General features: G+C 39.5%; 1 protein-coding gene, 1 long non-coding RNA gene and 1 pseudogene across 3 annotated transcripts; 2 read left to right on the top strand and 1 right to left on the bottom strand.

Moving 5' to 3' along the window:
- Window positions 1–2,666: 2,666 nt before the first annotated feature.
- Window positions 2,667–5,592, top strand: LOC137294448 (uncharacterized). Its single transcript, XR_010957520.1, has 3 exons — window positions 2,667–2,748; window positions 3,120–3,253; window positions 3,902–5,592. It is a non-coding gene; the product is annotated as an uncharacterized lncRNA (long non-coding RNA).
- A 2,554-nt stretch (window positions 5,593–8,146) lies between these two features.
- Window positions 8,147–12,687, top strand: LOC137295134 (uncharacterized). Of its 2 annotated transcripts, none has more exons than XM_067826458.1 (3): window positions 8,147–8,328; window positions 10,575–10,728; window positions 11,975–12,687. In XM_067826458.1, the coding sequence occupies exons 2-3, from the start codon at window positions 10,581–10,583 to the stop codon at window positions 12,430–12,432; spliced, it is 606 nt and encodes a 201-aa protein (XP_067682559.1). In that variant the 5' UTR covers window positions 8,147–8,328; window positions 10,575–10,580; the 3' UTR covers window positions 12,433–12,687. The 2 variants fall into 2 exon arrangements, with proteins under 2 accessions (XP_067682559.1, XP_067682558.1); XM_067826457.1 differs by having other exon boundaries at window positions 8,249–8,352.
- A 1,483-nt stretch (window positions 12,688–14,170) lies between these two features.
- LOC137295276 (uncharacterized) lies at window positions 14,171–15,500 on the bottom strand (annotated as a pseudogene).
- Window positions 15,501–15,872: the final 372 nt, after the last annotated feature.

Raw genomic sequence — 15,872 nt, 5'->3', positions numbered from 1 at the left:
CTAATACAAAGAAGTCAGATATGCAGCAATGGCTAACAAATAACAATATGCAATTTTCAAATAAGACCACTAAACCACAGTTGCACTCTTTGATTAAAACTAACAAACCTACACCCACATACATGTATATCATTGACAACATGCTACGCCAACACGGCCATAAGGTCTTGAGATCACCACCTTACTACTGTGATCTCAACCCAATCGAATTTATCTGGGAGACACCTTAAAGTGAGTGAGTGAGTGAGTTTAGTTTTACGCCGCACTTAGCAATATTCCAGCTATATGGCGGCGGTCTGTAAATAATCGAGTCTGGACCAGACAACCCAGTCATCAACATGAGCATCGATCTGCGCAATTGGGAACCGATGACATGTGTCAACCAAGTCAGCGAGCCTGACTACCCGATCCCGTTAGTCGCCTCTTACGACAAGCTGAGTCGCCTTTTATGGCAAGCATGGGTTGCTGAAGGCCTATTCTACCCCGGGACCTTCACGGGTCAGGACACCTTAAAGGGTAAAGTGGACACCTCTGCATACCTGTCACGTGAACAGCTGTCCTACATTGACAAACGTCGACCCTACTGACCCAACACTGCCGCTGTTACAGGTATTCGCTCCCTCCCTCTGCAAGCTATCAGCGCTCTGCTATCTATTTTCTTGACAGTTACATAGATAGATTCTTTCATAAAATGCTTAAATGAATTACAATGTGATTAGATTGTATGACAATACATCCACTTGCAAAATGTGAGATCGATTGGAATATTGGATGAAGAGTTATTTACAAAAACAACGAGTCCGCAGGCATTTCCTGCCCAACTATAGTTGGTATTATATGTATCCCATGTGGAAACCCGCCTTACCAGTGACTGTTATGCAAATATCGCTGCTGTTTCGTATGGATGTCTCCTATTGTTGGATATTCGCAGATGTAGTTGAGTAACAGCACATTGGAAACATCTGCTGTTTCGTGCATATTCTGATGTCTTATCACTGTTAAAGATGAAAATCAGATTACATATTCTCAAGGTACAATTTCGTTCAAATGGGTCAGGCTAATCCACAGCCAACAACAGAAGTTTGGGGGGGTGGGGGGGGGTGGATGGGGTTGCTGGGAGCTTGCTTAGTATGCTGTGCCATCATGACTCCAGATTTTAAACACTGTGGAAGTTTATTTAAAGAGCAACCCATCCGTGCTCAGCGGACTGGTGGTCGGGTGATGTGTCAATACCCGCATTTTGCAAGCTATTTGGCCATTTGCGTAGACGTTCATAACCTCATAGATGTGACCCCAGTACGCTGCTGGGTAACGCAAATTACATTGCCAGATTTGATTGTCCTCTGCATGTGGCATAGGACGATTCCGTCCTGACCTGCGGGATCAGATTTGTTCACGTCTTCATTCAAATCTCCAATTATAATATTCTGCACACGTGTTTGCCGTTAGGCACATGACATTATGATCATGTGAACCGAACAAAAATGCCTGTTTCATGCACCCCGCGTTGTTTACAATTTAAAATTGGTGGGTGTGTCATGCTAAAACTGTCCATTACTGCATTCTTTTAAGTACCTTGCACGACCCATTTTAAATGTACACTGTAATTCATTTCCCCAAGTCCGCAGTTCTATTTTTGTTAGTACAGAACTAACTGACTTTGCAAGGGAATAAATGGCCTTTGTACAGGAAGCAGTTGGGAGTTATCGTTCAACACACGTGTTGCGAACAACGTGATTCTTGCTATCATATGTATGACTTTATTCAGTGTCCACTTGTTTGACATGTTCATCAATTCCATCCATTCCAGTTCTAATTCTTATATTCATATTTCTGTTGCCTTTTAACAGTAGATTAACTGAAAATTGTAGACAAACTAAGTTTTAAGAAATTGCAGTCTATAAACAGAATTTAACTTGCTAAATAAGCAAATGTCTGCACTGCCACTTCCCCAACTCATTCAAATGTTTAAAGCACAAAATACTGTTACATGCTCCTAAGCACATTTGAAATACAATAAAAACATTAAAAACATGAAAACATCTACAAAAGCACCAAGAAAGTGTTAACCTTATGCCATGAAAACATGTGCTGACATAATTTTGACCAAGTTAAAACTTGCCACAATAATTACCAAAGAAAAGAACAAATAACACATGAATTTACCCTAACTTACATGAAAAGATAGACTGAATTTACCTTACCAAATAACAATTCATGAACTAAAAAAACCACAATAGTCATGCTCACCACTACTTTGGACATTCTTGATGTTGCTCACTGTTCAAGCACATGGCCTAAAGTTGCATGCCCTGAGGCAGTTACCTCTCTTCATAAGGGTTGTTAAAAGTGGCAGTGGTATTAAATGGAATAGGAGTACAATTACACTTGGTTAAATAAAAAACTTGAAATTACCGAAAAATCATTTTAAAAACTAAAGTTTAAGGGAAATACGTGTTTTGACCGTAACAACACGTTTGTTAAAACGTATTTGTGAAAGTTTTACCTTTTGAAAACATTAGCAGTTATCCCATTAAAATGTCCAAACAAGATAAAGTCTCTTATAATTACCATACTTATAGTGGCATGGATACTAACCCATACATCACAAGTTTTTTATTTTGTGAAATGGAAGGCAATTTCGTTGGGATGAGGTTTCAGGTTTTATTGCAACACCTGTGTATTCTGCGATAATGCTGGTATATATTCATATATCCAAATCTCAAATCTCAAAGGGATCTCCTTGTGGTAAGTATGTGTTGAATTGTGTGTTGAAGTATGTGTTGAAGTGTGTATTGAAGTCTTTCGTCTGACAGCATATGCTGAAGTTCTGAAATCTGTTGACAAGTTTTGTTGAATTGTGTGTTGAAGTGTATGTTGAAGTCTTTCGTCTGACAGCATATGCTGAAGCTGTGAAATCTGTTGACAAGTTTGGGTTTAAGAGCAGTTATTGTTCATTACCAATTATGCCTCAGTCAGTTAAAGTATACATACTGCATAAAGATACCGTTCACAATTGTCTATGATTGTTATATTTGGGGATTCGTGAGCAGACCAATATGATCGTAGTAATAGATGTTCTATGGTATGCATGTAGCAACTCCTTGTTATTACTTCAGACAAGGTATCATGCTGGTGCTGATGGTGTGCGTGGCTGTAACGGCCCCGACTCCGGTAACGTCTACAGTATATCATGTTTACGAAGAAGTATCTGAAGTGTTTTCAGGCATCGATGGCATGCCCTCAGTGAAAGGTCAGAGTTTCATTGTTGGATGAGCTCCCAAAATGATACTTAGGACGTATTGTTAAACCATTTTGACACCCACAGGCAGCTTCGGAATATTTCCATGCTGAATAATACAAGAATATGTGTTTCCTTTCACCATATGTATCTTCGTAGAGATACAAAACGGTAACATAACAGAGATTTGCCTGTGTGTGGTGTGAATGAGTAGAGAGTCCACTGTCAACAATCAACACCATTACCTGCATAGTTTATCAATGACGTCATCATTGACCAAAGGTCTAAATAACGTCATGTGTAACTGCGTATCGTATTATTAGCTATGTTTTAGGGTCAAGACGACGTTTGATTTATTGTACTTACGATAAGGTTCACTCTTTCTTGCTTAACACCATGGTCAGCACTATTCAAGCTACTTGTAAGTGACTGAGTGTCAGCCAGGAAATCAAATGACTGATGCCGTGAACTTATTATTGGACATGATGAAATGCCACCTGGCTACCCAATTCCACAATCCATTTAGTTGTCTTTGAAGACACGCAAAGGTTTCTGGGATGCCATAATCTTTACTGCCCCAAAGTGTAAATGACAATGAAGGTTCCAATGATGGCGTCACATGTTATAAACCTTGTTGATAGATCTGCGTTGCGTTCACAGGGAATGGGGTGAAATGCGATTGGCCTTTTGACACTGAAGACTGTATGGAGAAGATGGAGGCGAAGGAAGGTAGGAAAATGATAAAGGAAGCGCAAGAGAAGATGAAGCCGATGCTGAAGGGACACAGTGAAATGCTACAGAACATATTCAGAATGAAGTCACAATTGAAGGAATGGAATAAACTCGCAACGGATACTACACACAGGATGAAGACGGTTGAAAAGGAAGACAAGCAGCTGCAGAAAAGAAAAGAAAAAAGAGGTGAGGAGGAGAAGGGGGCTGAATGAAAGCGCCTTACCACCTTCCTGAAAGTACACGGGGAAACAGAAGACAAGGATGGTGGTAAAGCAACGGAGGAATGTGACAAAGACGACCAATGTTGGCTAAATACGTCGGTTTTCAGCTGAGACCATCCTGCTATAAAAGTTATTCTTAATGAACTCTTTTGTCATCTGTAAAATTCCTGCCCATTTTCAGTATCGTAACAAGCAAAGAGAGAGTATGTAAAGTGCATGCATCTCTTCTGAGGAAACCGAATATACACAATATGCCTCCATAAAGAAATCAAACAAGTACGACCATAGCATCAAACTGAATAGTGTGCTTTATATTATTATCACGAATAGTGTAAAACTGAGCTTTTTTGTCATGCGATATCTGTACACTTCACGGAAACCCCAAATCTAGATTAGTCAACTACATGTAACCGGTGCCATACTGAAAAGTATAGCATGCCACGCGCCATACGTGACACCAATGTTCATGCAAAGTCGTTTGCTACATGTTTATTTAGGGTTAATATACTAGTAACTTTTCATATAACTTCTATTTCGTGCCATTTTATGTTACGCACAGCTATTTTTTCCGATGGTATACATACGTCAATTCATAATTAACCCGGCTCACCACAGCTCTAAAAAAGTGGATGAGTAAAATCGTAAAGGGGCCACTTGATGCATGATATTATATAGACCAAATCTGTATTTCATAGGAAATTGTCTCTGTACGGCTGAAATACTGCTGGTGCGATGTTAAACCTGAATCTCTGGAAATCATTGACAGAAGTAATAAACCATATTAATATACACTGAAGTAATCAACTTCTGGCATTGAAATCTGTGGACGTTTGAGTAAATATGAAAAGCAGCAATGCACATGACTATCAATGCATGTGTCTTAGATACTGGATAAATATGATCACACGTGACTATTCGGCGACTGACAGCATCCATCGTAAGCAGTTACACAGACCACAGAAGTGTGTCGAATGTAGAGACAAACATTGTAGGTCGTCGTATCTCAAATTACAATTTTGTAAATATTTGCAACGGAGACATGAATACATATACATTTTTTGTCGAATGTCTCAAACATTTCCGACGATGAACGAATCCTTTGCATATTTTGTCAGTATCGTACAGATCAGAGCAATTGCTGTGATTATTTCTAATACACGTTTACAGTAAATGCCAAGGGACTTAAAATTCTGGCACATTCATACCAGAAATAAACTGGTTCATACATTCATAGGCTACACCTCTTACTCCAGACACACAAAATTACTATGCCTTACAATTGTACATGATGAAATATACGGCGACTTGTCAAAAAACATACAGCTCAAGTTTCACGAGATGTCGTTTCATAATTGTTTGAGAAGTGCATGGGTACTTACTAAATGTGCACATAACCAAGACATCGTTGTTGTTTTGATTTTCACTATTTCATTGTTATTTATTACTGGCTGTGCAGTGCGAACGGGTTAACTCTGTCCCAAAGGTTTATGTCACGTTTTATTCATCTTTCACTTGGGCGGCTGACTAGGACCTCTTAATTTGAAATTTTCTTTGTCAGTATCTCTCCCTGGATATCCTCGATACAACCTTGGCAGTATAAGTACATACTGCATGAAAACATCAATAACAGAAATATTGATACAGGAAAATAAAGTGCAGAACCCCAAACGCCAAAAGTCACACTTGCAGGTCATGAGCGAATGCGTGAGTTTAGGTTTACGCAATATACCAGCTATATGGTGGCGGTCTGAAAATAATGTGACAATGTGACAAATAATGTGATCAACAGCATGAGTATCGATCTGCGCATCTGGGAGCCAATGACATGTGTGAACCAAGTCAGCGAGCATGTCGTGTCATAGAGACCTAGTACACCTCAGGTACGGCGCAGAGTGTTACAAATACAAGAAGGGCTAATCGACACTTACAAGAAAATAACCTCAACATCTATACAGAATGAAGCGTAAATTTACGCCAAATTATCCAAGAAAGTGTGCTGAATAGAATAAAACCTTCCCGAAATGAGATACGCATTACTGAAAGTCCCACACAAGCGCTTCACATGTTATAATTCTATACATGGGTTTCACCATGATTTCGAATCTGATCCATTTGTTTCCGGGGGGGGGGGGGGGGGGGGGGGGCGCGTTGCTTCTTGTTGCCAAATGGTTACATTCCTATTCAGCGGTAGAGATAAGATCGCATATAGTTCGACTTTAAAATAGTTACATGCCCATGTGTGTACTAACGTATAGACTGCAATTAGTGTGAATGAAGGTAAAGAATTTATGCCGAACCACTGAACATGGTCTTATGTCACATATATTTTGCGAGGTACTCCATTACCATTCCTCTGATCTACCGTGTTAAGTATAGATGAAGACTTAACACATTTGGATCAATATTCGAAAGTGCCTGCGGACAGGAGATGAAAAAGAATCAAACATCTGAAACCTTGGATTGCCACAGTAGAATTCAGTGTTCTCATACACACATGTAAGTCAAGTTGTGAATTCAGTGTTCTCATACACACATGTAAGTCAAGTTGTGAATTCAGTGTTCTCATACACGCATGTAAGTCAAGTTGTGAATTCAGTGTTCTCATACACGCATGTAAGTCAAGTTGTGAATTCAGTGTTCTCATACACGCATGTAAGTCAAGTTGTGAATTCAGTGTTCTCATACACGCATGTAAGTCAAGTTGTGAATTCAGTGTTCTCATACACGCATGTAAGTCAAGTTGTGAATTCAGTGTTCTCATACACGCATGTAAGTCAAGTTGTGAATTCAGTGTTCTCATACACGCATGTAAGTCAAGTTGTGAATTCAGTGTTCTCATACACACATGTAAGTCAAGTTGTGAATTCAGTGTTCTCATACACGCATGTAAGTCAAGTTGTGAATTCAGTGTTCTCATACACACATGTAAGTCAAGTTGTGAATTCAGTGTTCTCATACACACATGTAAGTCAAGTTGTGAATTCAGTGTTCTCATACACGCATGTAAGTCAAGGTGTGAATGGTAGTATCCATGCGTCAATTAGATTTACACGTGTTACTAACTTGACAAACATCGCACACTATAATACCATGTACATGTGTGTCAAGTACCCATTTATATACATATCTGAATGTAGAGAATTACCATATATATGAGAAAATTCGTACGTGATTCACCACTACTTACTGTGCCCTTGCCCATTATTATAATCTGGAAAAAATCTCAAAATATAGCATTAGGTCCTCAGTGGATGATATTTTGTGGAGGACATTTTATGTTCAATTAAAACGTCAAATAACACACAGACGACTCTGCACAATGTATGAAGTCCAGTTTGATTGTCCCCTGCCGTGATATTGCTGGAATATTGTTAAAAGTGACGTAAAACCAAGGTCACTCACTCACTCACTCACTCACTCACCAAGTACAGGCATGAGGTATTGTCCACCCTTTATGAACAGGGATACGAATCGATTTATAAGCCATTAGCACCAAGTTTGTATACTCATACTCACTCACTAACATATTGTGCAAAGGATATGCGTTAATTTCAGAGATGCGATACACTTGAGACTCTCTCCTCTTGTCTGAGACCCGTGAAGATCCAGGTTCAAATGGGCCTTCAGGAACCCAAGGAGTAAGAGGAGATTAACGGGATCGGATGGTCAGGCTTGCTGACGTACTTGACACACGTCATCGGTTCCCATTTGCGTAGATCTATGCTCATGCTGTTGATCACTGGATTGTCTGGTCTAGACTCGATTACAAGTATCTACAGACCACCGCCATATAGCTGAAATATTGAGTGCGCCTTAAATCTAAACCCACTCACTCTGACAACGTATCAATGTCACCAGTTTTGCCTGACAAATAATCTGAAATCCGGAAGATTCGCATCGAATGCTTGTAGCTGGAACTGTCTGACACTATTCATCACTGAAAACAGTCAATACTGAATAATATCATGAATAAGACAGTAGACACTGTATCTATCCCCGGAGTAATTATGTGCGTTTAGATTTCATGATTCACTGCACCACCTGTATATCTATATAGATTTGTTGTAAAACGTCACGACTTGGTGGGAATCGACAGTTTCGTGCCAAACCTGAACAGGAGCTGTCTCTGAGGTATGTACCGCAGCTGTCTCTGAGGTATGTACCGCTGCACCATTACGTCCAGTGTAGACTCCATATGAGACCATCTACTTGTACAGGATTACAAATTACCACCACCTAATTCTATTAACTCATTTCTGAGAATGACGTCGGTCTCTGCGTCATCAGATCTTCAGTCACTTTAATCTCCTCATATATGTCCTTTATGTAATATACTATTTTTTCCAAGTTTGTTGTTGTGGATACATCGCCTTAATAAAAACGTCATTTTTTATTTCAAGCCCTATAAATATAAAGAAGATTCTCTGTCTGCTCTCCATCAAATGTCTTGATTGGTGGTAAGAGAAAAGATCAGACGACTCTCGATCTTAAAGGTCACATGCAACGTAAATCACAACTTTGCAGATTCTGGTACCTTACGGTATGCACTTACCGAAACAAATCATAAAAAATGCCAATTCAACCTATAAAGTTGAAAAAAAAACGCGATGAAAAAAAGTCCGCGCTGGGGGAAAACTGGTTTCAACAGCTGTGCTGCGCTGCGTCCAATGAATAGGTTCGCGGAGCTTGAAACAGTATGCCTGCCCAGCGTCTGAGGTCGTGAGCAGTAGTCTAATCTTGGTTGTGTACACAAACAAGTAAATTATCTACTCGTTACGTAAAAAAAACTTGTTGATTGTGGTAAGCAGTCTCTGTCACAGAGAAAGCTCAGTGTCTGGTTTATTCACACCTATATGTCTGCCTGCCTGTCTGCTAAAGGCAACATGCAGTACACAGCTTCAATCATTGACCACGTGCAATTTGAACTTAACACCTATCAGACTATACGGCATAAAGAAAATAAGTTGATTTATGACTCGTGCACCCGAGTCCCGTCTCTGCCACATTATGTAATTAGGCACGTGTGATACACGTGACATGTTTTTATGTCTGTGGGTTGCAAACAAATTACATTCACATTTTTTCGGATGACTGGATCTGACGGAAACTGGTGCAAACTCTTGTCAGTTTCAAGTCCTGCTTTGTACTTGGACGAATGACAGATTCCAGCCACTCAATAGTTTACCATGTCTACTGACATGGTTTTTGATTGGATTGAGCGCAAATTCAGAGAACACGTATTTTCAAAACCCAACATCTCTATATACATTCTTCATGGATAACGACTTCTTTTAGTGTGTATGATTTTGTTTGACAACAGTGTATGAATCCATCCTAAAACGACGCATCAAGTACACAAAAAGAAGTTGTTATCCATAAAGAATCTTACTTTTAAAATGCCCATCAAACAGATCATCTTTCTGTACACACAATGAACTCCCAGCATATCAGCAAATGAAAGAGCCAATAAGCCGTCGTTACACTTAAATGCACAGCCACCCACTATGACTGGGTTCGGTCTCCCGAGGGCTTCGTTTCGGGAGAAGAAAGCCCAAGTACAAAATATTGCACTTTTGAATCGCGATTGTACGCTTATAAATTTGTTTATTTGTTTTTTAAACAGCAGCAATGTATATTATATGTCATGAATAAGTGATAAATGTGTTTTAATTATGTTTGATTTTTTGGTTGCATGTGACCTTTAAGGATATAATGTCATAAAAATAATGATTTACGGAACCAAACGCCAAATCTTCCCCAACCATTTCACGTGGGCAATTATTGTTAAATCGTGCTTCGCCATTGGTATTTAGGTATTTGTATACGTGGTCAGACTCGTTGGACATGTGAAAATAGGTTTCACTTTTCGGATGCCCCATATTGCGGAAATATTGTTAACAGCGGCGTAAAACAGTCCTCACTTACCCATTTATTACACATATTTGAAATGCCTTATCAAAGTTTACAGGGTGATGTATATCTACGTATACTGAAAGTAACCCAGAGATCACTACCCAGAGCGAGAATAGTCGTATTATCATTTGTTCATGAGATTTTCAGGTTCAAAGGAGGAACAGGAACACTGGTATCTTTTGGAACAGTATTATTGTAAAATGTACATAGCGCGTAACCAGTAAAATGGGTGATGCAGTTTAGGAAAAGATTTTGAAAATAAACTAAAGCGGTATGAATCCAGTATTTCACCTGCTCAGACGAAATTGACAATATGGCAGATGGACAGTGAGAGTTATTTTTAGTTCTCCTTTGTCTCAGACGTGCAAAGGTGTATTTTCTTCTTTTGTTCCAATATTCTAATTATTTGTACGGTGTTTTATGATTACATTCTATATTAATTGAAATGCTCTTTGATTTTTCAGTGCATCATGTTTCGAAGGGTAATTCTGGTGCCTCTACTGGTGTTGGTGGCGACAGTGTCCGTGACTGCAAGGCTTTTTCAAGTTGAAAAACATGGTTTCGAAAAGCCACTAGTGTTTCTTGACTTCGCCACCGAAAAACCGCCATTAATTGAAGGTGAGGGGTTTTCACTCTTTGATCAGGGATTAGGTTGATATACTGAAGGAATGAGTGAGTTTAGATTTACTCCGCACTCAGCAATATTACAGAATGTAACTGCTTCACAACTTCACGTGAGGTTAAATAGCACTATATTATTCCGAAAGGAAATAATGAACCGTTCATTACATATTTATCAAGATATAACTACGATGACGATGACGACGACAACGATGATGATTGCCACGAGCTGGTCATCCTCATGCCTCCACATGTTAACAAGACGACCACATTCCGCTACTGCGTTTACGGAGTAGGTACCTGAAGTCTCACATCAACAGCAAGGACAGTTCCTGAGTTGAGACCAAATTAAAATAGCAGAGCATTAAGTTGAACATCCTGCACATGAAATCTCCCAGAAAGACTTCTCGATTCATAACTCATCATGTGATTGATACTCATCTAAATTTACAGAATCATCAACAAATTTAAAATCCAGAATGATATATGTCCAATGTCCTTGGTTCTTTTAAGAAAATTATGCGAAGTCTTGTTTTACTGAGAGGCTATACATACTTCTCAAGAAAATAATTAGATGAATGAATGCATGTCATTGAACTGCATTCTGTCGTGGAACGCCTCCACGTTAGTGATGCCAACATCCATCCATTATGATTGTTACATACATATGTGATTGCTGGAACAAGTGATGGGGTCTGTCGTTGGCATATTCTTCCGTTGAGAGATTGCAATACTCTGAAGATCTTTCTTGAAAGATCAATCAACGACCCAGCGTCATCATGGAACTGGTTTAAAGTGGCTTAATATTCAATTTTTACCCAATATTGGGGCAATCTGGAGTTTGTCTCTGACCTGAGTCACTATGTATGTGTGACCTTGATCCCAAACGAGACGGTCAAGAACTCAACCCCTGTCACCATCAATATCACAGACAAATTACTAAAAGTTTTTGGTAAACTAGAAATCATCACTCTGTTTTGATTTTTGGGGTACTACAATAGTGACATCAGACATAATGGTGTTCAAGCAGTCCTGTATTTCAATAATTCGAAATGTTGCGTATGATGCTATCGAAGCACATGAATGTATGTCACAGGTATGTAATCAAATCTCGCTGTACAAAACTGAACATCCTTCGATTGTGATACCACGTTGCAATACTCTGTGACAGGTATTATAGGCCATATGTAAAATATTGTGTGACTAATATATGTTATTGCATATGCATTTTATTTGGTTACAGCACCGTCAGAGGAAGAATGTGATTGGGAACTGGACACAAAGATCTGTGTGAAGAGGCTGCTGGAGAGAGAGGGCAGCAAAAAGATAATGAGAGGGTGGGTGAATTTAAGAACGAGACATCAATACCACAAGTTATACTGGAAGGATAACATGGATTTGTGGAAGACGGTGACTGCCAAGATAAGACAAAGGATGAGTGAACTAAAAGAAACGAAAGCGAAAGAACGGGAACTTTTGAAGCGGAGGTTAGAAGAGCAGCTGTTGAAGATGGAAGGAGAGGAGAAGGAAAAGGAAAAAGAAGAGGGGAGAAAGCTGAAGGAATCACCAGACTTCGAAGGGCTGAGTAAAGCTGAGATGAGACGTATGTTGAGGAAACTCAAAAGGAGGATGAGAGCGGAGTTCAAAAAACAAATCGATGAACTGAGACGTACGATGAATGCGATGCTGGCACAAATTTAATGCAGCGGTGGAGTAAACAGTGGCTGCTAGGAAGAAAGGGAATAGCTATATCAACAGAAATGTATTATTGCATAAACGTTTGATGAAGAATTTGCTCACTTTGCACCTTTTAATAAGGGGTGTTGTTCAAGACTTTGTTCTTGTCTTCAGGAAAGGTTACAGACACTGCTCTTTATTTTCGTCCCTCCTCCCTCAAGGAAGCCAGTAAGACCATATTTACCCGTTTGAATAAAAAAACCTAGTATATAAATTGTGTTACTGTGTTAGATATATTTCATTTCTTCGTGTAAACTGTGTTTTAAATGACAAAATCTTCAAATTGTAATTTGAAGAGAGGACAAGGTTTGAACCTACAGTAACTATATGGGTCCGCATTTATCAAGTAGTTATTCATGTTGTTGAAGGTGATCTCGAAAAGCCCTCGTTTCGTTCCCTTATATCCACAGTCGTTCATTCTGAAGATACTACTGTGGCGACGAGAATCGACAAATGCAGAGCACTATAATACAGGGGAAAACGAAGGTGTCATACGGATTTGGTGCTTTTGAAGACCCGTTTTGTACAAGTGGAGTATTTCACGCAATTTACTTCACTTTCAAATATGGCGCCCGTAAAGAGCCATCTCCTCGTGGTGGGTGCTTGGTAAAGCTAAGGGCCCGTCCCCCGTGTGGACCCAGGGCAGAACTGTGGAAGGGAACTAGATTTTAGCAACTGCCCACATCGGTGTTTTTATCACGGGGTTGTCTGGTGCAAGAATCAGCTTAATCGGTTGCACATTGGTACATTAACACACATCATGACGTTACTGAGATGACTTCACCTAAAGCAACAGGCTTGCACACAAAATCTGATCATCGGCCTTGTGAAGGTTTTCACAGACAATTCTGTAAAATTCGTTTGTTGTCATAACGGTTATATTATCGTTATGTTACAACCTGTGTCGTGCAAAATCCTTTTGGTCTTGCTTCAAAAACATATTTAACTACGAGTTGGAAGTAGTTTTGATTTTCTAACTTCATGGAAACAAACCATGATCTAATTGATTCTCGAACTGTCATTAGGCCGTGATGCGACGATTTTTTTTTAAAATGGCGGCGCCCTGTCACGAACATCCCGCAGTCTGAGAATAAGTGCTGTTTAGGTCTCCCAGTTACAAAATCTAAGCCACATTCTACTGGTAGGAAAATATTTACTTGATTGATGGACAATGGGATTTTGCATAACATTTCTTATAACATAACAAGTGGGTGGGTGTCAATAAATAGCCTGCGACCTCGTTATATCGCGGTACTTGGGATAGTCGTAATCGTCAATAAAATGTGGAACTTATAAGAACTCTTCCATTATAAAATCCGATTAACATGACATTTAATCAGCACATTTGTGAAGAAAATATTATTTTAACTTTGATAGTATTTCGGCGAGAGCCATTCGACGAACGACGCCGGTTAATATTTACCAAAGGAGATGCCTTCATCGTATCGCAGTAAACACTAACACTCGGATTGCAAGGTGAAATAGGTAAAAATATTAAATTTCTTTACTCACCTCAATGTGAAGTCGGTTGAGATATTTTTTTGTGCTATCCAAGTTGCACAAAACTGTGTCCATAACAAAACAGTATCCCGGGAAATCACCAGACTTCCAAACAAAGAATGCACAAATGTTCAATCAAATTAGTTTCACAGCATTTAGAGAATTTATTCACAATGTGGACAGAGAAATTCACTGTGGCGCCTCACACAAGTGATGTCAGTGCAAAATTACAAATGGACCTCATGGCTGGAGGACTGTTCTTACCACAAACAAAAACAATTTTCGTAGTCATCATCAGATGCATGGGAAGAATTGCTGGGGTCCGATGGACCAGGCTGTGGACTGGAAGTAGAAGTGTTTGGTACTGCTATTGAAGGTTTGCTTTTCTCTACTGGAGGAACAAATTCCTTCTTCTTCTTCTTTTTTTTTTGATTTCTTGATGTTTACATTTTTCTGTTTGAGCAGGTTTCCTCCAAGATATGGTGGTACAAATCTCTTCGTTTTCGGTTTGGCGGTCACTGAAGTAATTTTCCCCGTCTCATGTCGTGTGCTGTCTGTGAAAATGATGGTGGACTAGTAGCTAATGCCTGTGCAGATGATAGTAGAATGCTAGCTGATGCCTGCACTTCATTTTCTTTATTCTGATTCTGATTCTGATCTTGTACAGTAGTATAGATAGTAGCCGGTGAGACTCATATCTCATGATATGCATGATTGCAGAGAGGAAAAATGCCAGATTTTCTGAATGCTGAAGTTAGGTTTTCTGGAGAAAGGGTTTTCAAGTATGGTTTAGCTGTGACCTTGGCAACTTCATACTTTGTGATCTTCATTCCTGGATTCTGTTGAAGAAAGAGCTGGCATTCTGCTGTACATACATTTAAATGGTCCAAATACAGCAACATCCAGTGGATGTGTGATGTGGCAGCACGAACAAAGTGATGTTTTGCATTTCCGCCCATTCCACAAGCGTCAAAGAAACATGTGATCTATGGCCGTCAAAGAGAAGAAGAGTCTTGGATCCTGACGGATATACCGAAATACCAGCATACTTAATGAAGTGTTTGGTCAGATAGTCCTGAAATATATTTATGTTGAACCAGCCACGTATTGACATGGAACCAATGGAACCTGATGGAGCACCTTTTAGTAACTCATCATTCTATCTCTTCCCACGAAGTACATAATTAGGGGGATGTATACTTCTACAGCTTTACCTCCTCCAATGCTGGTACTGTAGTGGACCTTAATGATGTTACAGCCTGTGGCTGACATGTAGCATCACATACGATCTTGGGTGGTGCGCATTCAGTTGTCACACCTATTTCATCCAAGTTAAAGACACGTTCAGGCTTGTCATGTAAACCATGAAGCGTCACGAGGGTGGCCTGCTCTTTGAAGTATGCAGAGAGGACTTCTTTCGATGCATATTGAGCTCGCAACATTGAGAGTTTTTAAGGTTTCGCCAATTTCAAGTCAGGTCGGCGTCTCAGGAAACCATGAAACCAGTTGTCATTCAAAGGTTTGTCAGTTGGTATGTTTTACCTTGAGGGACTGCGAAGTCTGTAGCAAGATATTGTACATTAAGTTTGGTGTACCCATAGCCTATAGAAGACATGTATTTAACATGTTTCTTTTTCTCCTCTTCATGGGAGAGAAGGGTATCTCCATCCGGCTGTGTCCCAACTGCAACATTACCCCTTGTTCTGTCCCGGAGAGTTGAGATAAACTGACATCCCAGTCTGGGTGGCAGCAAATGCTTGGTGCAAGCTAACAGGATCATACTGTCGTCTTGCCTTAGCACGAAAATTGAGCTTTCTTTTAACTTTGCGAAAATCCTGAAAAATATTATTTTTTAAATTGAAATTATTATTTAAAAAATGATTTCATTTTAAAATATTTGAATA

Source organism: Haliotis asinina, chromosome 8 (genome assembly GCF_037392515.1).
Source record: "Haliotis asinina isolate JCU_RB_2024 chromosome 8, JCU_Hal_asi_v2, whole genome shotgun sequence".
NCBI classification, from domain to species: domain Eukaryota; kingdom Metazoa; phylum Mollusca; class Gastropoda; order Lepetellida; family Haliotidae; genus Haliotis; species Haliotis asinina.
Note: the sequence above shows the minus strand (reverse complement) of the source record. Positions and strands in the feature narration are given on the sequence as shown.

What these genes read in the sequence shown, in the direction of transcription:
- LOC137295134 (XM_067826458.1), top strand. Translation starts at nt 10,581, where the DNA reads ATGTTTCGAAGGGTAATTCTGGTGCCTCTACTGGTGTTGGTGGCGACA. An exon ending in AAAACCGCCATTAATTGAAG is followed by an intron (nt 10,729 to 11,974) that starts GTGAGGGGTTTT and finishes ATTTGGTTACAG; the next exon opens with CACCGTCAGAGGAAGAATGT.